The sequence below is a fragment of the Natator depressus genome, chromosome 27 (assembly GCF_965152275.1).
Source record: "Natator depressus isolate rNatDep1 chromosome 27, rNatDep2.hap1, whole genome shotgun sequence".
Lineage (NCBI taxonomy): Eukaryota > Metazoa > Chordata > Testudines > Cheloniidae > Natator > Natator depressus.
The window spans coordinates 7,246,804-7,272,415 of NC_134260.1; the positions used below are offsets into that span (position 1 = coordinate 7,246,804).

Genomic DNA, 25,612 nt, shown 5'->3' on the forward strand with positions numbered 1-25,612 from the left:
ATGGGAAGAAACTTGGTAACTTTCTATCACGAATCATAATGTTGGTAGAGATTGTTAATGCCCTGTTAAAGGAGGTTAGGGTGCCAACTTTCGCCAAATGAGGGGGTTGTTAGGCACATGCACAGTAAACCCTCTCTCGATGTCTGAAGACCTTGCTAGCTACCATCCTTTTTCTGCTCTGCCCTTTCTGGAGAAGATTGAGAATGTGGTTCCAAGAAAATATGAGAGTCAGATTTCTTTGATCCTGTCTCTGTCCTTGACCTAGATTTTAGCCTCCATGTGGATATGTCTGTGGTGGTTTTATTGTTAGCTGTTCACCTCCGAACAAGAGAGAAGGGTCAAATGACCTTGCTGATTTTATTACGTCCATCAAAAAACTTTGGTCACAGGATTTTGTTGATTTGACTGCAGACCCTTGCAGGGTAGACCAGTCTGCATCAGAATGATTCCATGCCTGCCTTTTAAAGACGTCCCAGAGTGTGGCACTGGGCAATTACCCCTTGGGCTCTCTTCTGTGGGATTCCACAGTTTTCTGTTTTGCCATTTCTCCTGATCAGTATACATGTCAAGCCATTGGGTGATAGTGAAGCAGACTGGGCTATGATAGCACCAATATACAGATCCTATGTACAATCCTGTGTCTTATATTCATCAAAAATTAAGTGCATCGCATATCTGTTTGACTGAGATAGGGTCTTTGTTAAGGCTTTCAGTTAAGATTGGACGTCTTTCTAAAAGACATTCTCCAGTTAAACCACAAATTAAACTTGATACAGAAATCACTGTGTGAAATTCTCTAGCCTGTGTTATGCAGATGATCAGACAAGATGATCATAATGGTCCCATGTATCCTTAGTCTCAGGGACTGACTTTTGGTTGTGTGTTTAGTACCTAGCACAATGTGGTCCTGTCTATGATTAGGGTCCCTAGTCTCTACTGCAACATAACAAAATCATTGTAATAATAATAATATGAATGACTTAGTCTAGATAAGGCAGAGGTGGGCAAACTACGGCCTGCGGGCCGTATCTGGCCCACAGGACCGTCCTGCCTGGCCTCTGAGCTCCCGGCCGGGGAGGCTTGCCCCCGGCCCTTCCCCCGCTGTTCCCCCTCCCCCGCAGTCACACTGCCGCGCAAGCAGCGCCCACCCACCTACCAGGCTTTCCAACAAGCCTGTCTTGCCGATCTGAGCGGCTTAGTAAGGGGGCGGAGGGGGGGAAGGAGTTCTTGGGGGGCAGTCAAGGGACAGAGGGCAGTGGGATGGGGTGGAGGTTCGGAGAGCGGGGCTGTCAGGAGACAGGGAGCAGGGGGGGTTGGCTAGTGGGTGGGGTCCTGGGGGGGCAGTTAGGGATGGGGGTCCTGGGAGGGGGGGTCAGGGGACAAGAAGTGTGGGAGGGTGGGGGGATCAGGAGTCCCGGGGGGTCTGTTGGGGGCAGGGGTGTGGATAGGGGCGGGGCAGTCAGGGGACAAGGAGCAGGGGGGCTTAGCTAGGGGGTGGGGTCCCGAGAGGGGGTGGTCAGAGGACAAGGAGCTGGGAGGTTCTGAGGGAGGGCAGTCAGGGGGCAGGAAGTGGAAGGGGACAGATAGGGGGTGGAGGCCAGGCTGTTTGGGGAGGCACAGCCTTCCCTACCTGGCCCTGCATACCGTTTTGCAACCTCGATGTGGCCCTCGGGCCAAAAAGTTTGCCCACCCCTCAGATAAGGTGATTTGATTTTAGTTGGCAGAGGAAAGCAACCAAAGAATATCACAGGGTAGGGATCTTGCCCCAGAATTAGGGAATGCACCTGTCCTTGTCACACTTCTTCTGGATCTTCAATTACTTTTAGATTTCCAGGTGACTTCTGTGGTTCAGTGTACAGTTGTTCATCTCTCCATGGCATAATCAATTAAACCATTCTTCTTTGCTGCAGACTTTACTGCTCCAAGGTATTATTGAATCAACTAGCTTAGAAAGAGTGGGATATTCATACAAATAAGAATAGCACCTGTAGTGATGTAAAATTACAAAGATTTTGAATTCTCCTGCTTTACAACCTAAGCTGATCAGTGTTTTATTCCATAGGGCGTGATATTGCCCATATAGGTGCATTTCCTATTTTGCCTGTGTTATTTCTTGCATAACATTTAATGAACTCTATATCCGTTCACAGTTAATCTCTATAATAAAACTCCAGGATTGTCGTTCTGAAGCCTAGAATGTCTGCTGAGTCAGTGTGAAGTGATAGAGACAGCCACAGGCATGGCTGAAATCTCTTTTGGTTCCGAATATCACCAGGTTGAATCATCACAGGGTTTTGTGATCTGTTGCTATACAATTTTTAAATTCTCAGCCATTTTAATTACACCCATATGGTGCAGCAGAAAGGCATGCCATGCCAAAAGTCCTACATAATTATACTGTCCGAGTAACTCAGTCAACCCACACCCTTATTCTGCAGCTAATTTACATACAACAATTTCATTGGTTATATGAGGGAGACTGCACAGATGGTGGATTACTTGGCCCAGCTGCCACAGTTCTTCAAAACCACCCACACAATATCCCCAAACACACACACCGCCTCACCGCAGCATCCACCCATCATTCTCCACCTGCACGAATCAGCACAAATCTCCCAGCACAGAACAGCCCCCACACAAATCAACAACTCTCCCAGCCCTACACACACACTTGCCCACCTTCCTTCTTACTGTCTGCAAGAACCAGATGGAGTGTTGGAGTCCAAAGGTTCTGTGGTAGTTGGAATGTGACAGCTGATCAGAAGGTAGGAGTAACAGCTGTGCAGGGTAACAAAGAGGTGGTTGTGTCTCCAGCCAGGGGGACAGCCCTCTGTACAAACTGTGGGGAACATGGACTTTTAAGTTCTCAGCCATTTTGACTTTATAAATTATAAACACAAAATCCCAAAGCACAATCTCCCCAAACACAAGTCAGCACAACCGCCCTTCGTTCATCACCAACACAGCTCGATAGCACGACCTCCTAGACACAACAACACAACCAGAACACACAATAACCCCAAACACAGATAGCTCCTCACCACAGCAAACTTCCCTCATTCGCCACACACACAAATCAGTACAAAATCTCCCAGCACTAGACGCATACTCGCCCACCCTCACTCAAATTTACCATAAACTTGAGCAGCAAAGCTGCATTTACTGACTGGTACATGAAATAAATCATTGGTGCAAAATTCAATCAGTTAACTTCAGTGATCTAATGATCTTTCAAAAATGCCCACCGTGAATGGTGAATCTTTGTGCTCTGTGTGTGTGCTGGGCAGGACATTGGCTTAGAGCATTTTTGTTTTTTCAGGAGACATTTTTGCAAATTGGCTTCCTTTTAAGAGAGACGTTTCCGAGATGTCTAGTAGAAAAGGAGACGCTTGTCTTTGCTGGGACAGGAAGTACTGTGTGCACTGCAGTTCTAATAGAAGTGCACTGTGGAGCTCTGAATAAAATATGAACATGAGTCTCCTGGAAAAGCGAATTCACTGGGCCCAGTGTCAACTGTCTGTATGTTGGAGGGTTTTCATCAAATTAGCTTCAAGAAAGGCAACTTGGATATAAATCAGGGAGCTTGGAATTTACAGAGCACAAAGCAAATCTATTGTGGCTGATGCTCACTGACACTGCCAGAGTTGTATAAAGGGGCCTTAGTGTAACAGTGCCTTAAATTGGGAGTTAGTGTAATTTACACCTATTTTAAATCCCCTTTACTTTGCCGGAGAGATAGAAAGGTATCTTCGTGTAAAAGAGAATCAGGCCCGTTAGCTCTTTATCTTCATCATCCATTGTAATCTTTGGGCACATTGAGAATTTTTCTCAAATCACAAAACTGGAATTCTGAATGTGAGGATATGTCTGTGGGCAAAGAATGTAGTCGGCAGAAGATACCTACTAAAGCAGGAAGGAAGAGATGGAGGAGTAGTTTTAGGGATAATACAGCTTTCCTTAATCTAGTGATGTTCAATGTTAGAAGAAAGCAGTTCTTCCTGTAATTCTTTTGTATTGCTACATGATGTAATGAAGTTGACAAATCAACTGGGGGTGTTCCCCCAACCCGCAAGAGAGACTCATCCTCTCCAGACAAGGTGCTCAGGAAATAGCTGAATAAACCGGGTTTGTTGCATGCCTTGAAAGAGTAAAAACAAAAAAACCAACCCCACGCCCAAATCCTAGGCTCTTTTGGACAAGCAGATGAAGTGAGTTCCTCCCTCATCCTGAAAACACTGACCAGCCTGGCAGCGTTCAGAGTGTTAACTGGAATCTGCTAGTTAATTTTAACTGCTGGGAATGTGAATAACAGAAGTGGATCTCTGTGAAGAAGCCAGGGCACAACCCATGCAGGGCTTTGTAGGTCAAAATTAATACCTTGGTTTGCTTTTTGTATGTGCTGTGGATAATGAATGATGGAATGTAGGGATGTGCTTGAATATCAAATTACTAATAGCATGTGAATTGTGATATTCAGTTCTCTGTCAGTGCCCCTTGCTTTTCACTTTTGGGCCTCACCCAGGGTGAATTATGTGATGCTTTTGTGATTAGAATCCACGTTCACTAGGGACTAAGATAGAACCACCCAGTTCATGTTCATTGGTGCCCTCGATCTGCATTTGAACCCTGGTCTCCAATGGTGAAAGCCCAGAGAAGAAACCTACCCGAAGCTGATTTGTTTATGTGGTGATGTAGTTTTCTCTTATGGTGAAATATTGTAATGGAAAGCCCAAGTTTTTTTCCTCTTAAAATGGAACTGTGAAGAGAAAAGTTTGACACCGTCAAGCTCACCCCTATCTGATGGCATTGGGCAATCCTAATACTGATTTGTAAACTCTTCAAAGCACCAAACAAGATCAGTTACTCATTTAGGCCCAGTAATTTTTGTATGATTGATCCTTATTAATTTTTTTAATTAAATTTGTAAATGTGTTTATTTTAGCATTTCTAGAGGAATCTAATTCTTATCTTTCCCCTTAATTAACGTTCTGCTCTGTGTATACAAACCGTGGACCGCATTCTCATTTAAAGTAAGGCCCCTTTATGCTGCCCTGGCAATTTCGGTAATCTCTCCAGCTCTGTGACCAATATAACAAAGAAATAATTTGCCTTTCCACTTCTGCTGATATTGTTTCTTCTCAGCCAGCAGGTGTCACTGTTAAACAGATTCAAGAATTCTAAGGCATGCAGATGAAGTGAGCTGTAGCTCACGAAAGCTTATGCTCAAATAAATTTGTTAGTCTCTAAGATGCCACTAGTACTCCTTTTCTTTTTGAGAAATTCCAGTGTTTGTGAACTCTTCAGGACCAGCTTAACCTACTGCTGAAAATAGAAGATGAGACGTGAAACAAAAGGATAAAATGTGATTAGTTTGTTGTAGCATTCCCATACAGAAGTCGTGCCATACCTTGTACAGCATTGATATAATATCAAGAATTCAAAGGAGACATATCAGAAAGACAGATATAAATGGGCATTCAAATGTATATATAGCAATAATATCCCAAGTACATTGGGCAAAATACACCACACATATTATTCCCAGTACAAGATCGTGAGTTTTCGTTGTGATTGAAGTGGACCATCAGAGCATCGATAGAGTGCCATCAAGGGGACCATAAGCAGAGTGATTAGGAAGACTTATTCCACTCATTTGCTTTAATTTTGTTTCCTTTCTTTGGGCCAAATGATTCATCCCTGCAGTTGCCCCTTGCCAGTATCTGTTTTATCTGTCTCTGATCTACTTTTCTTTCTCCTTTGCCACTTTCCATCCCCCCAACCCTGGGAGCACTATGTTTACTCTTCCCCTGATTAGACATGGAGCCATGGTGTCCTGAGAGAGTTAAATGTGACCGTGTCCATTCAGTGCTGCTTGCTGGTGGCATAATCTTGGAACCTGAAATGAACCGAGCAAAGGGGTGCTCTCTTGCACTTTTCACACATACAGAGTTTGATCCTGTCCAGAGCAGGTGTGGAGTGTTGTACATGGTAAAAAATTATGAGCAGGATGGGAAGCCTGGGGGAACCCAATCCTGAATTAATAAGAATGCTGCTACACAACCACCAAGTCACTCCTGCCTTCTGGCAGGAGGGAGGCTTGAGAGGGGAGCATGTAGTTAAGAACCTTAGTGGCCTGATGAGCTCAAGCACATTCCTCATATCTCCTTGGACTTGCCAGTTCTTCAAGTCCTGGTCTCTATGTGTATTCCACTGTGGATACACCTGCACTGTCATAAACACAAGAGCAGATCCCTGTCTAAGTCCACTCCAAAGAGGACAGATTCCTCCCCAACTCCGTCTTCCAAGTCAGATGAATCTTCATGCCCATTTAGGCATGTTCTAAGCCCCAGGACCATGATAAAAAATGTACACAGGAGCAAGGCTCTGCCAATACCAGACTCTGCACCAGCAGCAACACTGTCTGCAGTACCATCCAGGTCAAGGGACCGAGAACTACTGGTACCAATGAAAAGCACCCAATGGGAGCCTCATTCACCAGCAGTACCCCCACGAACCCCAGATGGATCCACCAGCCAAGAGCCTTTCCACATCAACTCTGACGGGAGAGGCAGACAGGACCCTATGGACCCCGGGAAGAATGGAGATGTACACAACTCTGGAGGACATCTTTGTTCTCCTGGATCTGCAATCTTCCCTTTTGTCAAAACCAATCCTCACCGGGGAAATTTTGACCCTGTCAGGAGACACAGTCTATGGGAAAAGAAGTCCATCCTCCATCCCATCTACTAACTGTGGTTTTCCTTCAGCAGAACTGATAACACCATTGACTGACCCAGATCTGTCTTTCTCATCATTGGGGGAATCAGAGGTACCAGAGGAGCAGTCATCACCTCCAATCAGGGAGATCAATTCAAACCGAAGATTACGAGCTGCCTGAAACCAGTCTCGTCCACCCAAACCTGGACACCCGCCCTGGGACCGGTGGTACTCCAAGCTTTGGGGACCTCTGGAACTCACCTTTGACCCCTCATGACAGCACTGTTCAGGCCCCTAGGACCTGTACACCTAACACCCAGGATCTTTACAATTTAATAGGGAGTCATATCACCTCTCCCTTCCAAGAAAGCAATCAGAATTTCCTCCTGATTTGAAGAGGGGGAATACAAGCCATATCCATTGTTACAGATAGGGATATTTTCCTCTTCTCCTGATGACACTTTTGCTGCAGATTCGCCATCTCCTTCGGACAACCACAACCAATTCCAGGAGCTGCTATAGAGAGTGGCAGGAATGCTCCAGATCTCCTTAGTGGAGATCCAGGACACATGACATAAGCTCCTGGACAGCCCACAACCCAAGGGATCAAGCTGGATAGCACTCCCAGTGAATGAGACCATAGTGAAACTGGCAAGGACAGTATAGCGTACATTGGCAGGAGATGCAAGCCATACTGCTCCAATGGTGCTCAAGGCCAGCACTCCAGAAGCAATGAATCACAGAATATCAGGGTTGGAAGGGACCTCAGGAGGTTATCTAGTCCAACCCCCTGCTCAAAGCAGGACCAATCCCCAACTAAATCATCCCAGCCAGGGCTTTGTCAAGCCTGACCTTAAAAACTTCAAAGGAAGGAGATTCCACCACCTCCCTAGGTAACCCATTCCAGGGCTTCACCGCCCTCCTAGTGAAATAATTTTTCCTAATAGCCAACCTAAACCTCCCCCACTGCAACTTGGACCATTACTCCTCATTCTGTCATCTGCTGCCACTGAGAACAGTCTACATCCATCCTCTTTGGAACCCCCTTTCAGGTAGTTGAAAGCAGCTATCAAATCCCCCCTCATTCTTCTCTTCCGCAGACTAAACAATCCCAGTTCCCTCAGCCTCTCCTCATAAGTCATGTGTTCCAGTCCCCTAATCATTTTTGTTGCCCTCCGCTGGACTCTCTCCAATTTTTCCACATCCTTCTTGTAGTGTGGGGCCCAAAACTGGACACAGTACTCCAGATGAGGCCTCACCAATGTCGAATAGAGGGGAATGATCACATCCCTCGATCTGCTAGCAATGTCCCTACTTCTACATCCCAAAATGCACTTGGCCTTCTTGGCAACAAGGGCACGCTGTTGAATCATATCCAGCTTCTCATCCACTGTAACCCCTAGGTCCTTTTCTGCCGAACTGCTGCCGAGCCATTCGGTCCCTAGTCTGTAGCGGTGCATGGGATTCTTCTGTCCTAAGTGCAGGACTGTGCACTTGTCCTTGTTGAACCTCATCAGATTTCTTTTGACCCAATCCTCCAATTTGTCTAGGTTCCTCTGTATCCTATCCCTACCCTCCAACGTGTCTACCTCTCCTCCCAGTTTAGTGTCATCTGCAAACTTGCTGAGGGTGCAATCCACACCATCCTCCAGATCGTTTATGAAGATATTGAACAAAAACAGCCCCAGGACCAACTCTTGGGGCACTCCGCTTGATACCAGCTGCCAACTAGACATGGAGCCATTGATCACTACCTGTTGAGCCCGACAATCTAGCCAGCTTTCTATCCACCTTGTAGTCCATTCATCCAGCCCATACTTCTTTAACTTGCTGGCAAGAATACTGTGGGAGACCATGTCAAAAGCTTTGCTAAAGTTAAGGAATAACACGTCCACTTCTTTCCCCTCATCCACAGAGCCAGTTATCTTGTCATAGAAGGCAATTAGATTAGTCAGGCATGACTTGCTCTTGGTGAGTCCATGCTGACTGTTCCTGATCACTTTCCTCTCCTCTAAGAGCTTCAGAATTGATTCCTTGAGGACCTGCTCCATGATTTTTCCAGGGACTGAGGTGAGGCTGACTGGCCTGTAGTTCCCAGGATCCTCCTTCTTCCCTTTTTTAAAGATGGGCACTACATTAGCCTTTTTCCAGTCATCCAGGACCTCTCCCGATCGCCATGAGTTTTCAAAGATAATTGCTAGTGGCTCTGCAATCCCATCCGCCAACTCCTTTAGCACACTCGGATGCAGCGCATCTGGCCCCATGGACTTGTGCTCGTCCAGCTTTTCTAAATAGTCCCGAACCACTTCTTTCTCCACAGAGGGCTGGTCACCTCCTCCCCATGCTGTGCTGCCCAGTTCAGTAGTCTGGGAGCTGACCTTGTTCGTGAAGACAGAGGCAGAAAAAGCATTGAGTACATTAGCTTTTTTCACATCCTCTGTCACTAGGTTGCCTCCCTCATTCAGGAAGGGACCCACACTTTCCTTGACTTTCTTCTTGTTGCTAACATGCCTGAAGAAACCCTTCTTGTTACTCTTAACATCTCTTGCTAGCTGCAACTCCAAGCGTGATTTAGCCTTCCTGATTTCACTCCTGCATGCCTGAGCAATATTTTTATACTCTTCCCTGGTCATTTGTCCAATCTTCCACTTCTTGTAAGCTTCTTCTTTGTGTTTTAAGATCAGCAAGGATTTCACTGTTAAGCCAAGCTGGTCGCCTGCCATATTTACTATTCTTTCTACACATCGGGATGGTTTGTCCCTGTAACCTCAATAAGGATTCTTTAAAATACAGCCAGCTCTCCTGGACTCCTTTCCCCCTCATGTTATTCTCCCAGGGGATCCTGCCCATCAGTTCCCTGAGGGAGTCAAAGTCTGCCTTTCTGAAATCCAGGGTCCATATTCTGCAGCTCTCCTTTCTTCCTTGTGTCAGGATCCTGAACTCGACCATCTCATGGTCACTGCCTCCCTGGTTCCCATCCACTTTAACTTCCCCTACTAATTCTTCCCGGTCTGTGAGCAGCAGGTCAAGAAGAGCTCTGCCCCTAGTTGGTTCCTCCAGCACTTGAACCAGGAAATTGTCCCCTACGTTTTCCCAAAACTTCCTGGATTGTCTGTGCACCACTGTATTGCTCTCCCAGCAGATATCAGGGTGATTGAAGTCTCCCATGAGAACCAGGGCCTGCGATCTAGTAACTTCTGCGAGTTGCTGGAAGAAAGCCTCGTCCACCTCATCCCCCTGCTCCGGTGGTCTACAGCAGACTCCCACCATGACATCACCCTTGTTGCTCACACTTCTAAACTTAATCCAGAGACTCTCAGGTTTTTCTGCAGTTTCATACCGGAGCTCTGAGCAGTCATACTGATCTCTTACATACAATGCAACTCCCCTACCTTTTCTGCCCTGCCTGTCCTTCCTGAACAGTTTATATCCATCCATGACAGTACTCCAGTCATGTGAGTTATCCCACCAAGTCTCTGTTATTCCAATCACATCATTATTCCTTGACTTTGCCAGGACTTCCAGTTCTCCCTGCTTGTTTCCCAGGCTTCTTGCATTTGTGTATAGATACTTGAGATAACTCACTGATAGTCCCTCTTTCTCAGTATGAGGCAGGAGCCCTCCCCTCTCACGCTCTCCTGCTCGTGCTTCCTCCCGGTATCCCACGTCCCCATTTACCTCAGGGCTTTGGTCTCCTTCCCCCGGTGAACCTAGTTTAAATCCCTCCTCACTAGGTTAGCCAGCCTGCTTGCGAAGATGCTCTTCCCTCTCTTCGTTAGGTGGAGCCCATCTCTGCCTAGCACTCCTCCTTCTTGGAACACCATCCTATGGTTAAAGAATTCAAAGCCTTCTCTCCGACATCAATGCTCTCCTACTCCCTTGGATAGGCCACTTGAACTGTGCCTTTCCTCCCGTCCTGCAGCTATCCTGGGGTTCTTTGGAAAATTTGACAAGACAGAGCACAAGCCAACATCATTGCATCCAAATGGCCCAGACAGTTCAGACAGTTCTGGTTCCTGAGTCTTTTGTGAATGTCAACCCCATTGCCCATCAACATTCAGTCCTTGTCAGATCTCTTGGCTCAAGAGAACAGCAAGGTCAGTCATCCCAACCTGGATGCTCTTCATATCACTGCTGGAATGGTCGTCACATCTAGAACATTCCTGTCCTGGAACTGTGCAAGCTGTTACTGATAGCAGTAAGGACTCCACCAGATAACATTATCTTGCCGAAGGGAAGTGTAACAGCAACAGACCCCGGTCGTCAGTGTGCAAGGTCGAACCTGGGACCTCTGAAGCTTAGTGCATCAGCCTCTACTGCATGAGCAAAAAACCCACTAAGCCACCATTCCAAATCCTAGCTAGATGTTTGATGTCAATGAAGGATGCCTTCCTCATCGCCATTTCCTTGACTAAAAGGGTAGGTGAACTGGAGGCCCTAATGCAGGGGTGGGCAAACTTTTTGGCCCGAGGGCCACATCGGGGTTGCGCAACTGTATGGAGGGCTGGGTAGGGAAGGCTGTGCCTCCCCACACAGCCTGGCCTCTGCCCCCTATCCGCCCCCTATCCACCCCCTCCCACTTCCCGCCCCCCTCAGAACTCCCAACCCATCCAACCCCCCTCTACTTCTTGACCCCTGACCATCCCCTCCCACCAGGACCCCCCGCCCCAACCGCTCCCCAGGACCCCCCCTCCCCGCGCTCCCTGTCCCCTGACTGCCACGACCCCATCCACACCCCCGCCCCTAACTGTCCCCTGAGACCCCACCCCCTATCCAACTCCCCCTGCTCTCCGTCCCCTGACTGCCCCCCCCCAGAACCTTCGCCCCATCCAACCACCCCCTGCTCCCTGTCCCCTGACTGCCCCTCAGGACCCCCTGCCCCTTATCCTACCCCCCCTGCTCCCCGTCCCCTTACCATGCCGGAGCCAGCCGCACCAGCGTGCTGCCCGACAGGAGCGACGGGCCAGAAGACTGCCTGCCTGGCGGCGTGGCTGTGGGGGGGAGGGGGGGGGACAGCTCAGGGGCTGGGCAGGATGGTCCCGCAGGCCAGATGTGGCCCCCGGGCCATAGTTTGCCCGCCTCTGCCCTAATGGCATACCCACCATACACAATATTCCATAAAGAGAGAGTCTCTCTACAACTGCACCTGAAATTCACTTGCCTGCGTTCTTCCCAAAGCTCCATGCTTCCAGCAAGGAGCGGAGGCTTCATGCCCACGACATGTGATGAGCAGTGTGCCTGCGATGTGTGATAAGCATTGATATTTTACCTGAAGAGGACAAAACAGATCAGAAAGTAATGTAGATTGTTTGTTGCCGTAGCTGAATGAGCCTGAGGGCAAGCTTTTTCCTCCCAGAAACTCTCCAAGTGGATCTCTGGCGATATCCTACTTCGTTTCACATCTGCTCTCCCACACAGGCTACAGGATCACTCTACAAGGAGCCTCAGTAACCTCACTGCACAAAGTATCCCTACTTCTTATTTGCAAGGGAGCAGTGTGGAGCTCCATCCACGCATCCAGAAGACATTACACCTTGGTCCAAGCCTCCTCCGCTGACTTATCTTTTGGGATACAAGTTCTACAAGCAGCCATACCACCTACATCTTCACGCCCTCCTCTTGTCACAGTACTCTTGTAAGTCACCCATAGAGGAATACATATAGGGACGAGCACTCAAAGAAGAAAGGGAAGTTACTTACCTTATTGTACCTTGAGTTCTTCGAGATGTGTGGTTCCTATCAGAATTCAGCTATGCTTTCCCCTCTGCTTCGATCATGTCTGGATTAACAATAAAGAAGGAAATGGAGAGGCGGTCGGTCCACACCACCCCTTGTAGAATCATAGAAGATTAGGGTTGGAAGAGACCTCAGGAGGTCATTTAGTCCAACCCCCTGTCCAAAGCATATGCCGTCAGAGCTGAGCATGAGAAGAGCAGGGTGCAGACACAGACTGACAGATGCCAATTGCAAGAATTCTCCAGTCTCAGGCTCTTGGAGCCCATGCATACCTGCAGTGGAATACAGATAGGGACTGCATGTCTCAAAGAAATCCAGTTACAGAAAGGGAAGTAACTTCCCTTTTTCTGAGTAGCAGCCGTGTTAGTCTGTATTCGCAAAAAGAAAAGGAGTACTTGTGGCACCTTAGAGACTAACCAATTTATTTGAGCATGAGCTTTCGTGAGCTACAGCATCCGATGAAGTGAGCTGTAGCTCACGAAAGCTCATGCTCAAATAAATTGGTTAGTCTCTAAGGTGCCACAAGTACTCCTTTTCTTTTTCCCTTTTTCTGCCTGTGCTCCAGCCCTTTTATACCCTGCATTCTGGTTGGTTGGGTAGCAGGCACACAGGGGCTACCCTACTCAGTCCAGAGGACTATGCCTCATACTCAGCTTTTCCAGTGTCCACATGTAACCCTCACTTGTATTAGCCCTGGCAGCAACAGTCTTGTGCATATCTCATATTGTGCCAGAACAGTATGGGAATAGTTGGTGATGAACTGTGCAGCATTAGCACACAGTGACACATGCCACCTAGGAGAGTGAACAAAAGCTTTGATAACAGAGCTGGCAGCACTAACAATTTTTCACACACAAAAACTTACATTAAAAATAGAAACCTGCTGAGGATAAACCTCTGCTGTGATGAAATTCAAAGCAAATCATTTCACTTGGCTCCTTGATGTAGAAATCACTTCTGTCATTCTCTGCTGTGTTTTTAAAAAAGACACTGCTGTTAGAATCCGTTTCAGTGTGCAATTACCATTGACAGAGCAAGTCACTGCAGGTATTTATCAGCAAGTCCAAAGCCACTGCTTTTAGGTAGGAGAAGTATTGCAGAGGTAACATGCTGCTCATGAATCCTGTCCTTTATTCTGAAATAGTTGGTGCATGCCTTATTCGTAACAACAGCCCAAACCATACATACAGATATATTATACATACACATGCATTCTACCAGCTGCAGCTGGGAAACAATTGGAACTACCTGCTGCCTGGGGCTGCATGGGTGGAGAATTGCACCTTATCTTTTGGTACATGGACCCAGCCACATTAGAGGTGCCTGGATATGCCATGAATACCTACCATTAACATAGAGAGCTTTGTGTTCGAAGCTCTTCCAAACCTTTTCGGACTATTCTTCAGTCACCTCTGTGCAGTAGGCAAGTGTGAGTGCTATTAGCTTTGTTTCACAGATGAGAAAACTGAGGCTGACAGGCCCATGTATGGAGACAGTATCAGAGCCCAGAGTAAAGATTCAGAGCTCCTGATTTCCAGTCCAGTGCATAAGACTGCCTTCTCTCCCAAGGAAGGCCAGGAGCTGAGTTCTCTGAGTGGGCTCAAACCACCATCCTTTTGGTTGAGGTAAATGTATGGGACATGGCCCAGCAGATAAGTCAGGTTAGCCATTAGATGCACTTGGTGTATTAAACTAACAGTAGTAATGAGGTTTGCTGTAGTGCTTGAGTTGCAGCTGCATCCTACAGAACTCAAGCAGTACATCACAGTGTCTTGTTTCCTTTTCATCCCGTTTCTTTCCTCTTTATGGGCACTTCTGGAGGCTAATCCTAGGTCATGATCACCCTTTGCAGTTTTGGTCAGTGTATTTCAGAAAACCACTGCTACTGTAAACATTATATTTGCGAGATTATCTTCTGTAAAGGGACACCACTGACTGAAAATCTAGTCAATTTCACACACACACACACAAAAAAAAACTCCTAAAGAGGCTTCAGGTGCTGCAACCACTTCAAACTCCCCCTGCCATTTCCATGGTTTTCCAGTCCCGTTCCCATCTGGCACACGGTTTTCTGTCCGTCACAGCTGTGAGAAAGACTCGCGCAAACAGGAAAGTTACTGATTAAGCTACACACCTGCACATGGACAGCGGTGAAACTGACTATACGCAAAATGCTGCCAAATAAACAAAATACATAAACTGAATAAACAGAAATAAATATATTTTCTCTGGAATCCTTTTCAGTTCTACTCATCTTAAGCGTTACTTGTAACAATAGTAGGTACAAAAGTTTCAGATGGCAGACTGATATTTAAGTTGATGTTGTACCTTTACATTTACTGCATTTTGGGGAGAGGTACAATAGAATTATGTATAAGTTTAATGCTCTGGCCTTTGACTCATGAAGAAAAGGGTTCAAGTGCTGCCTTTTAAGGAAAACCATTGAAAATGTGTTTTGTTGTTCATCCTATTCTGCTAATGCATTAGTGCTGGAACTAGGGGTGCTGCCGCCCGCACCCCCTGGCTTGAAGTGGTTTCCATCATATACAGGCTTTGCACTTTGGTTCAATGGCTCTCAACCCCCCACCATAAAAATTGTTCCTGCACCCCTCTGCTAATGGTCATGTGTCCATATTTTAAAACCATCCTACAATCTGGCAAATAATCATCAGTCTCTGTATTACCTGTCAGAATTAAGATTCATTGGCAGGGCTGCATATGAGAAGCTTGCTGAACACCTGGCCCTGGTTTACAAATCCTTCACTTCCGTGCTATGCTTAAAACAAAACGGTTTCCCTTTTAGAAAGTACTGTCTCTAAGGATTATCGTTCTTTGGATTTAGACATGCTGATAAGCCCTAGCATTGTGGAAACATTGATCTTCTAGTCTAGATTACTCAGTTGCATTTAGATCGTTCTAAGCACTGGTATATTAGTTTTTTCGTTTGATAAGGTACTAATGCGATAGTGGCATGCTCTGTCCTTAAAAATCCTATTAAAGCTACAAGTCACATCATGTTAGCTTTGTGGGGTGGGGAGGGTTGTTGTTTTTTAAATGTACAGCTACATAGGTTCCAGAAAAGAAATTGGTTAAAAAAGTCCCTGAGGCTTCCAAGGTCTCAGAAAAGCAAAATAATGCAATACACATGCCTTTGTTCCTTATCTGTAGTGTCAAGGGAAGTTACAGACAATTCTCTCTCTTCTCACACGTGTTTTTCACTGTGGAGTACAACAAAGAAGGCAGTTCTAACAGTGCTTATTTATGTTTCTGATATATGTGAACGATGTAGAAGATTGCCGAGCTGGCACTCAAAAAGACTGGAAGGTCACTGTATCTGGGCTGCTTATACATTAATCTGGGCACTGCTTTTTGTAACTCTGCTTCTCAAAGTGTTCCTTCACATGAATCTCTTTGTTGTTTTGGTTTTTTCCTTTTCAAAGTACAGTATATTTAAATGTAAAATGAGAAAGGAGTGTTGCTGTCAGGAGAAGCACTTCTAACAAAAACAAGAGATTTTTTTATCAGGAGATACTGTTTCCAGGCCATACAAGTCCAAGTATGGAACATTCTCTGGGGCCTGATCCTTCTCTGCTTTACATCTTGTGCTGCCACTTTCACCAGTGCAAAGTGGATGTACAATTCTAAATTAATTTCTGATCTGTTTATGTTTTATACCTGCTTTTCACTGGTGTTAAATGACTATAGAAGGCCCAAAGCAGAAGAGAATCAGGTCCTTAATCTTTAAAGAACACCTAAGATCACTAGAACTGAAAGAAGTTAATGAAATACATTTTCCTCTCTTTTTTTCCAGTTTACTTTATGCGTTTGACAGCACTCAATATATATAGTCCAAATTCACTTTCCTGTCAGTTAATTAGCTTCTCCCTTGCTGAAACCATCTTTGTAAATATCAACAGGAAAGTTTAAAAACCCTTGTAATATTGTTTTACATCAGAGTGGAATTACAACAGTGTTAGGGAGATATAACAGAATGAAGCATCTGGCTGATTATATAAAAATTTCTTTCTGAAACTGACAGGTTTCAGAGTAGCAGCCGTCTTAGTCTGCATTCGCAAAAACAGGAGTACTTGTGGCACCTTAGAGACTAACCAATTTATTTGAGCATAAGCTTTCGTGAGCTACAGCTCACTTCATCGGATGCATAAAAGTGGAAAATGCAGTGAGGATATTTTTATACACACAGACCATGAAAAAATGGGTGTTTATCACTTCAAAAGGTTTTCTCTCCCCCCACCCCACTCTCCTGCTGGTAATAGCTTATCTAAAGTGATCACTCTCCTTACAATGTGTATGATAATCAAGGTGGGAAAGAAGCCCTTGAGGAATTCCACCATGATTTCAACAATTTCTATCCCATCATCAACCTCAGCCTGGACCAGTCCACACAAGAGATCCACTTCCTGGACACTACGGTGCTAATAAGCGATGGTCACATAAACACCACCCTATACCGGAAACCTACTGAATGCTATTCCTACCTACATGCCTCCAGCTTTCACCCAGACCACATCACACGGTCCATTGTCTACAGCCAAGCTCTACAATACAACCGCATTTGCTCCAACCCCTCAGACAGAGACAAACACCTACAAGATCTCTATCAAGCATTCTTACGACTACAATACCCACCTGCTGAAGTGAAGAAACAGATTGACAGAGCCAGAAGAGTTCCCAGAAGTCACCTACTACAGGACAGTCCTAACAAAATAAATAACAGAACGCCCCTAGCCGTCACCTTCAGCCCCCAACTAAAACCTCTCCAATGCATTATCAAGGATCTACAACCCATCCTGAAGGACGACACATCACTCTCACAAATCTTGGGAGATAGGCCAGTCCTTGCCTACAGACAGCCCCCCAACCTGAAGCAAATACTCACCAGCAACTACATACCACACAACAGAACCACTAACCCAGGAACCTATCCTTGCAACAAAGCCCGTTGCCAACTGTGTCCACATATCTATTCAGGGGACACCATCATAGGGCCTAATCACATCAGCCACACTATCAGAGGCCCGTTCACCTGCACATCTACCAATGTGATATATGCCATCATGTGCCAGCGTTGCCCCTCTGCCATGTACATTGGTCAAACTGGACAGTCTCTATGTAAAAGAATAAATGGACACAAATCAGATGTCAAGAATTATAATATTCATAAACCAGTCGGAGAACACTTCAATCTCTCTGGTCACGCAATTACAGACATGAAAGTTGCAATATTACAACAGAAAAACTTCATAGAATCATAGAATCATAGAATATCAGGGTTGGAAGGGACCCCAGAAGGTCATCTAGTCCAACCCCCTGCTCAAAGCAGGACCAATTCCCAGTTAAATCATCCCAGCCAGGGCTTTGTCAAGCCTGACCTTAAAAATCTCTAAGGAAGGAGATTCTACCACCTCCCTAGGTAACGCATTCCAGTGTTTCACCACCCTCTTAGTGAAAAAGTTTTTCCTAATATCCAATCTAAACCTCCCCCATTGCAACTTGAGACCATTACTCCTTGTTCTGTCATCTGCTACCATTGAGAACAGTCTAGAGCCATCCTCTTTGGAACCCCCTTTCAGGTAGTTGAAAGCAGCTATCAAATCCCCCCTCATTCTTCTCTTCTGCAGACTAAACAATCCCAGCTCCCTCAGCCTCTCTTCATAAGTCATGTGCTCTAGACCCCTAATCATTTTTGTTGCCCTTCGCTGGACTCTCTCCAATTTATCCACATCCTTCTTGTAGTGGGGGGCCCAAAACTGGACACAGTACTCCAGATGAGGCCTCACCAGTGTCGAATAGAGGGGAACGATCACATCCCTCGATCTGCTGGCTATGCCCCTACTTATACATCCCAAAATGCCATTGGCCTTCTTGGCAACAAGGGCACACTGTTGACTCATATCCAGCTTCTCGTCCACTGTCACCCCTAGGTCCTTTTCCGCAGAACTGCTGCCTAGCCATTCGGTCCCTAGTCTGTAGCGGTGCATTGGATTCTTCCATCCTAAGTGCAGGACCCTGCACTTATCCTTATTGAACCTCATCAGATTTCTTTTGGCCCAATCCTCCAATTTGTCTAGGTCCTTCTGTATCCTATCCCTCCCCTCCAGCGTATCTACCACTCCTCCCAGTTTAGTATCATCTGCAAATTTGCTGAGAGTGCAATCCACACCATCCTCCAGATCATTTATGAAGATATTGAACAAAACCGGCCCCAGGACCGACCCCTGGGGCACTCCACTTGACACCGGCTGCCAACTAGACATGGAGCCATTGATCACTACCCGTTGAGCCTGACAATCTAGCCAGCTTTCTACCCACCTTATAGTGCATTCATCCAGCCCATACTTCCTTAACTTGCTGACAAGAATACTGTGGGAGACCGTGTCAAAAGCTTTGCTAAAGTCAAGAAACAATACATCCACTGCTTTCCCTTCATCCACAGAACCAGTAATCTCATCATAAAAGGCGATTAGATTAGTCAGGCATGACCTTCCCTTGGTGAATCCATGCTGACTGTTCCTGATCACTTTCCTCTCATGTAAGTGCTTCAGGATTGATTCTTTGAGGACCTGCTCCATGATTTTTCCAGGGACTGAGGTGAGGCTGACTGGCCTGTAGTTCCCAGGATCCTCCTTCTTCCCTTTTTTAAAGATTGGCACTACATTAGCCTTTTTCCAGTCATCCGGGACTTCCCCCGTTCGCCACGAGTTTTCAAAGATAATGGCCAAGGGCTCTGCAATCACAGCCGCCAATTCCTTCAGCACTCTCGGATGTAACTCGTCCGGCCCCATGGACTTGTGCACGTCCAGCTTTTCTAAATAGTCCCTAACCACCTCTATCTCCACAGAGGGCTGGCCATCTCTTCCCCATTCTGTGATGCCCAGCGCAGCAGTCTGGGAGCTGACCTTGTTAGTGAAAACAGAGGCAAAAAAAGCATTGAGTACATTAGCTTTTTCCACATCCTCTGTCACTAGGTTGCCTCCCTCATTCAGTAAGGGGCCCACACTTTCCTTGGCTTTCTTCTTGTTGCCAACATACCTGAAGAAACCCTTCTTGTTACTCTTGACATCTCTTGCTAGCTGCAGCTCCAGGTGCGATTTGGCCCTCCTTATATCTTTCCTACATGCCCGAGCAATATTTTTATACTCTTCCCTGGTCATATGTCCAACCTTCCACTTCTTGTAAGCTTCTTTTTTATGTTTAAGATCCGCTAGGATTTCACCATTAAGCCAAGCTGGTCGCTTGCCATGTTTACTATTCTTTCGACTCATCGGGATGGTTTGTCCCTGTAACCTCAACAGGGATTTCTTGAAATACAGCCAGCTCTCCTGGACTCCCTTCCCCTTCATGTTAGTCCCCCAGGGGATCCTGGCCATCTGTTCCCTGAGGGAGTCGAAGTCTGCTTTCCTGAAGTCCAGGGTCCGTATCCTGCTGCTTACCTTTCTTCCCTTTCAAAACCAGACTCCAGCGAGAAACTGCTGAATTGGAATTCATTTGCAAATTTGATCCAATTAACTTAGGCTTGAATAGAGACTGGGAGTGGCTAAGTCATTGTGCAAGGTAACCTATTTCCCCTTGTTTTTTCCTACCCCCCTGCCCCCGTTCCTCAGACGTTTTTGTTAAACCCTGGATTTATGCTGGAAATGGCCCACCTTGATTATCATACACATTGTAAGGAGAGTGATCACTTTAGATAAGCTATTACCAGCAGGAGAGTGGGGTGGGGGGAGAGAAAACCTTTTGAAGTGATAAACACCCATTTTTTCATGGTCTGTGTGTATAAAAATATCCTCACTGCATTTTCCACTTTTATGCATCCGATGAAGTGAGCTGTAGCTCACGAAAGCTTATGCTCAAATAAATTGGTTAGTCTCTAAGGTGCCACAAGTACTCCTTTTCTTTTTTCTGAAACTGGATTTTATTAAAATGTTTCACTTTCAAAAAGTTAAGCTGATGGTGTTCCCTCAAAGCACAGGTTTTCTCTGTAAAGTGATTTTAAAATGGCAACACTGGGTTCTATGATTGCTGTATCTCACTGATTACAGTTCATACCTGTTTACATTACAAGTAAAACTACGTATTTCCTAATTTCCAATACTGGTAATTCCCCCAGAATCTGTAAATCAAGCATAGTTCTTAAGTCATACACACTCAGCAGTAATAAAAGTCCTGCGATTAGTTTATGCCATGGTATTCAAATCAGAATTAGTCCAGTTCATTCTCCCAAGCTGGGTTGGCTCTGCAAGGCTAACAGGAGTAAAAAAGTACTGTTGTAAAATATTACCTTGTCCATAAAGCCAGCAAGTATGACTCAGAAAACACCCACACACACAGCAGATCTGAAGAATAAGGGCTTGTCTACACTTGAAGGTTATTTTAGGTAGGGTGCGAATAGCAGTTCTGGTTGATTTCTCCATGTAGACAAGCCCTGAGAAGGTACCATTTATATGTAGTCACTTTTCTAACCATCCCCACAATTTAAAATGAGTTGACAGAGACCCAAAAGGAGAGAGAGAGAACACCAGATGCTGTGTCTACAGAGGAAACTTGAAATGAGATCCACGCCTCTCTTCTTTAACAAAAACGTTTTTCTAGTCTCAACTTCATGACCCAACACTACTTATGTCAAGGAATTAGAGTAAGAAAACATAAAGCAATTGGGTCTAAAATAGTGAGGTACCATTGAGAAGTATGCAGAGATACATCCTCATTAGAGGGACTCAACCAAACCTCCAGGCTCTGTTTCAGCATTTGTTTGGTCAGAGTTTACAACCAATTAAAAGCAAGTTCTTCAGCTTGCACCCTACAGGCATGTGGATCTGAGAAGTCATTCTCTGGGGAAGTAGTTTGAGTGAGACTGATAGCCTAGGTCTTCCTTGTAAGGCAGCACGTAAGATCGGTGATGCTGAATGACACCGACCCCCAAGGAAGACCCCTGGGATTTAAAAATGAAATGCGATTCTTCAACTACTAACTTTTTAAAATTCTTGTTCCTAGGAGTGGCCACACACTGCTTGCCTTCTGGTTTTCTCGTCAGGAGGGGAAGCTAAACCGACAACAGACTATTGAGCTGGGACATCACATTCTCAAAGCACACATTTTTAAGGTAACAAGAATTCAAGGCAAGGTTCACACCATCCTCTTCCCTGGCACACAGAGTCTGTCTATTAGAGAGACACGGTGGGTGAGGTGGTATCTTTTATTGGCCCAACTTCTGTTGGTGAGAGAGTCAAGCTTTCCTGGGACCAACGTGGCTACAGCCCCGCTGCAGTACCCACTATATAAGGTCTGTTCTTGTTGCAGTGTGGCTGTAAGAAGTGTTGTTGCTTTAGGCTTCCAAAACACATGAAGGAAGTTTAGCTTTTGAGAACTGGTGAGGACCTGAGGAATTCTAAAGGGCCAGAAATTTGGGGAGATCTGCTTTGATTCTAAGGGGGAGGGGGGGATTAAAATCTGACAACATGTCTTGTTTCGTTAAATTACCGCACACTGCTTAAAATGCTCCTTGCCAAGTACTTCTGCACCCGACTTACGAATAAATGGCATTACAAATTTGACTGGCCTTAAAATGTTGCCAGAGACAAAGGTTGGAATTCTGGTCACCGTATGCAATGCCGTCCTTGTTACCCAGGTTTTCATTTCGTACCCCCACAGCTCTTCTGAAACTTTCTTAATGTTAAAAGTGACAGAACCATTAGTGGATAGGGCACTAGACAGGGTGTCAAGAGACCTGGATTTTATTTTATTCCTGCCTCTGCCACTACCCTTGGTCAAATTTCTTCTTCTGTCTGACTCAGTCTCCTTGTGTGTAATATAAGGATGAGTTCCCTCCTTTGTAAAATGCTTTGTTTTTAATCTGTACATCTCAATGTATAAGAGTCAAGTATAGTTTGTTTATGATCTACCGGTGAGGGCAAGCTGAGACACTGCATGTTTCTGCAGAACTGAGCTTATTAAAAATAATGTCTGGTTACTGCTCCTTAATGGTCCATTTTTACCCTCCACACAAAGAGTGGCCCAGGGGTCACTAGTTAAGATTCAAGTTTGACCCACAACTGGTGTCGGATCTTCAGGCCCAAAGAATGTTCACCAATCAGCATATGAATTGATTAGCCCACTGTAACTACTACAGAGAGAATAAATCATTTCTTAAAATTAATGGGAGCGGTGGGTACGCAGCACTTCTGAAAATCAGGGCACTTATTCAGGTGCTTAAACTTAGGCACCCACTTTGCCAATACTTTTTAGAGCAACAGGCCTTATGAACATCCTGCTAGATCTCTTTATTTCATTGCGCCCACTATATTAATAATCATGTGTAATGGCAGGTCTGTAGCATTTCGGGAGATTATGGGTAAGTTTGAGGTAAAGTGAGGAATCCCAATCAGCGTATAATTTTCAGATTTTAACATACATAAGTAGCTTCAGATTTAGCCCTGACATTAATGGGGTCAGTTTCTATTAACGTCAGTGCCAAAGCTGAATTTGGATCCTAGTCTTTATCATTTTACACTTTATAATGGAGAAAATGGCAGTATTTCAAAATCTAAATAAACCTTACGTTTCATTAAGTGAATGAGTTGGCAATAGATTCCAACTTTAATTGAAAAATATTTACCATCCTGGAAAGTGTCTGTTAACATATGGAAGATGTCCGTATAGCTTTCTGTTTCTAATTACTTGGCAAAATCCTTTTAGTGAGAATAATTTGCCTTGGTGACAGATAAGTGTAACATCAGGTTGTACAGAAGTCCTACAGAGTTTTGAAAGGGGTTTGGGTTAGATGGTTTACATGAGAAAAGCACTGTAAAGATTAGGCCTTTGGTGTTTCTTAAACAGATTTATTTTTATTCCTTTATTTACAGTAGTTGTTTGTTTAAGAGGATCTGCTTGTATTTTGTACCAAACTGAACCATAGCAGCCCTGTTTCTTGAAAGAGACACTTTCAAACTGGAACATTTCAAGGAGAAATATAAGTATCTTGTGTCTGTATTCCCATTCCTATTATTGCAGATACTTTTTGTTTATGAGGAAGGGATTTCTCCTTCACAGCGTCTCACTCTGCCTGCTCGTCTAGTAAAATTATTATCTTGTAGCTATGACATGAGCCTTCTGCCAAGTGAGATGCATGTCAGGTCATAAAGTCAGCTTAACTTTTTTCTGCGGTATTGTGTTGGAAGAGCAGCCTTGTCTAAACACAAAGGTCCTGATCCTAAATTTACACTGGTTTTACACCAGCATAACCCCATTGGAGTTACCTTTTACACTGCTGTGAAAGGAGAATCAGATGCTAAACCATGGGTGGTGGGTGAAGCTTCCTCTTGCGGAGGCTAACCCCTGCCTCACCTCTTCCAGCTGAAGCCTGGCCCTCTTCTGGTTGAGTCCACACCCCCACTCACTTCTCTCAGCCTCCCCCATGGCCCCAGCCAGGGCGGGATGGGGGGCTGAGAGCTTGGCCCGACCATGGCGGAACTCTTGTCCCTTGCCAGAGCCCTGAGCCTGTAGCCCATCCCCTGTTCCACCCCCGGCCACACTCATGGCCGCACCCCTTTCCCACAGCCCCTCCCCCACTCTGCCTCTTCCCCCAATATCCCATCCCCTTCTCACTCCCTTCCCCCCACCCTTTCCCACTGTGGCCTCGAGACCAGAAAAGCAGCCCCGGGGACGTGGCTGGGGGAGGTTTTTCCGGGGGGCCCCAAATTGGCTGGGGCCCCATGGGCTCTTGTGGTAATCTGCCACTCCCCCAACCCCTCCCCCCCACCCTGGTGACATGAGGTTTGGGGGAGGCTTAGCCTCCATTGTGCACCACCCATGGGCAAAACGTTTGGTAGGACTTGGTGGAGGTGTGGGTTATACACAGATGTTATTTTGGCTACTAAAATAAAATTTAAAAACCGTATTTGTCCTAATACATGTGTTTGTCCTGTCACATCCCAAAAGGATTGTATCATTTGAGTCTCTGTTCAGGACAGACCCAGGTGTGGAATTTCAATATGTGATAAATCAGTGAGATGCAAAATCACTGAATAACAATCACAAAGAGGTGTTTTGACAGATCTGTGTAGGGAAACTTGCACACTGTCTGTTTGCATTGTGGCTCAAGCAAGTGTCTTTTAGCCCCCTCACTTTTATGAGCGTAAATACCCTCATGTCATTTTTTTAAAAATAACAAAGTATAAATGTCTTCAGTAACTGATTTAAAAGATTAAGAAGGGATCTTAACAGATGGGAACCAGCTTGGAAAAAATGGCATGCAATGAAAGGGCATCAAGAAAAACTTACAAAAATTACACCAGCAAATCTAAACTTCAAGGTAACATTGTTTTAAACATCAAGCAATGAGAAGTCCTTCATTTCAATCATAACTGTCCTGCCTAAAATGTTAGTGATCCAGAAATGAACTTCCCTTGTCCCTCGATTAAGAGACTGATTAACATTACAGGCAATGAAAACAGGCTAATGGAATGAAAAGATGTCTAATATTCCTTGAAACAGTATTGCAAAAGATCATTACATTGAGTTTAGCTGGCAAATTGTCTTAAACCAGAGGCCCTTCACTACTGCATTTCAGTTCTAATCTTTTCATCGGTCACAAACAAAAATTAATTTCGTGTATATCTAGTCCCTCGTGGATATTTTTCTGCATCACAAAATCATGATACAATCTAGTATGATTTGGACAAAGGTTTTTAAATACCCTGGGGATGTAAGAGGTTAGGACTGAGATTCTTTGACAAAGTACTGGGAGGATCCTGGACTGAAACAGCTAGGGTTATATAGTAGGTGAGGACTCAGGTACATTGGCAGAACTGCTTTGGAAGGATTTAGAACTGAAATAGCGCTGACGTCCATACACCAGAATTTCAGTTCATTGGCATTGCTTGGGGGGAAACCTGCACAAAGTCAGTCTTTACTAGTCTCCTGTTCCTGTGTATGAACATATTAATGAGATTAAACCCATTCCTCTTATTTCAGCAGTTTAATCTTGTATTAAAGTCGGATTCATTGTTGCTGACAGATAGAGCCTGACTTTATAACTCAGGACTTAAAAAGAAAAGGGAAGAATCAGACACTAGCTATGAATTGAGGAGAAATAAACATTGGTTTCTGCTGCTGAACTCTTTTTGTATTGAATGTGTTTATT

General features: G+C 45.2%; 1 protein-coding gene across 12 annotated transcripts in view; it reads left to right on the forward strand.

Moving 5' to 3' along the window:
* Window positions 1-25,612, forward strand: part of TANC2 (tetratricopeptide repeat, ankyrin repeat and coiled-coil containing 2) — a 683,096-nt gene that overhangs the window by 611,672 nt on the left and 45,812 nt on the right. For all 12 annotated transcript variants that reach the window (XM_074940790.1, XM_074940791.1, XM_074940792.1 and 9 more), the window contains one exon: window positions 21,466-21,574. In XM_074940790.1, coding sequence (XP_074796891.1) covers window positions 21,466-21,574 — 109 coding nt within the window. The remainder of the gene's footprint in view (window positions 1-21,465; window positions 21,575-25,612) is intronic.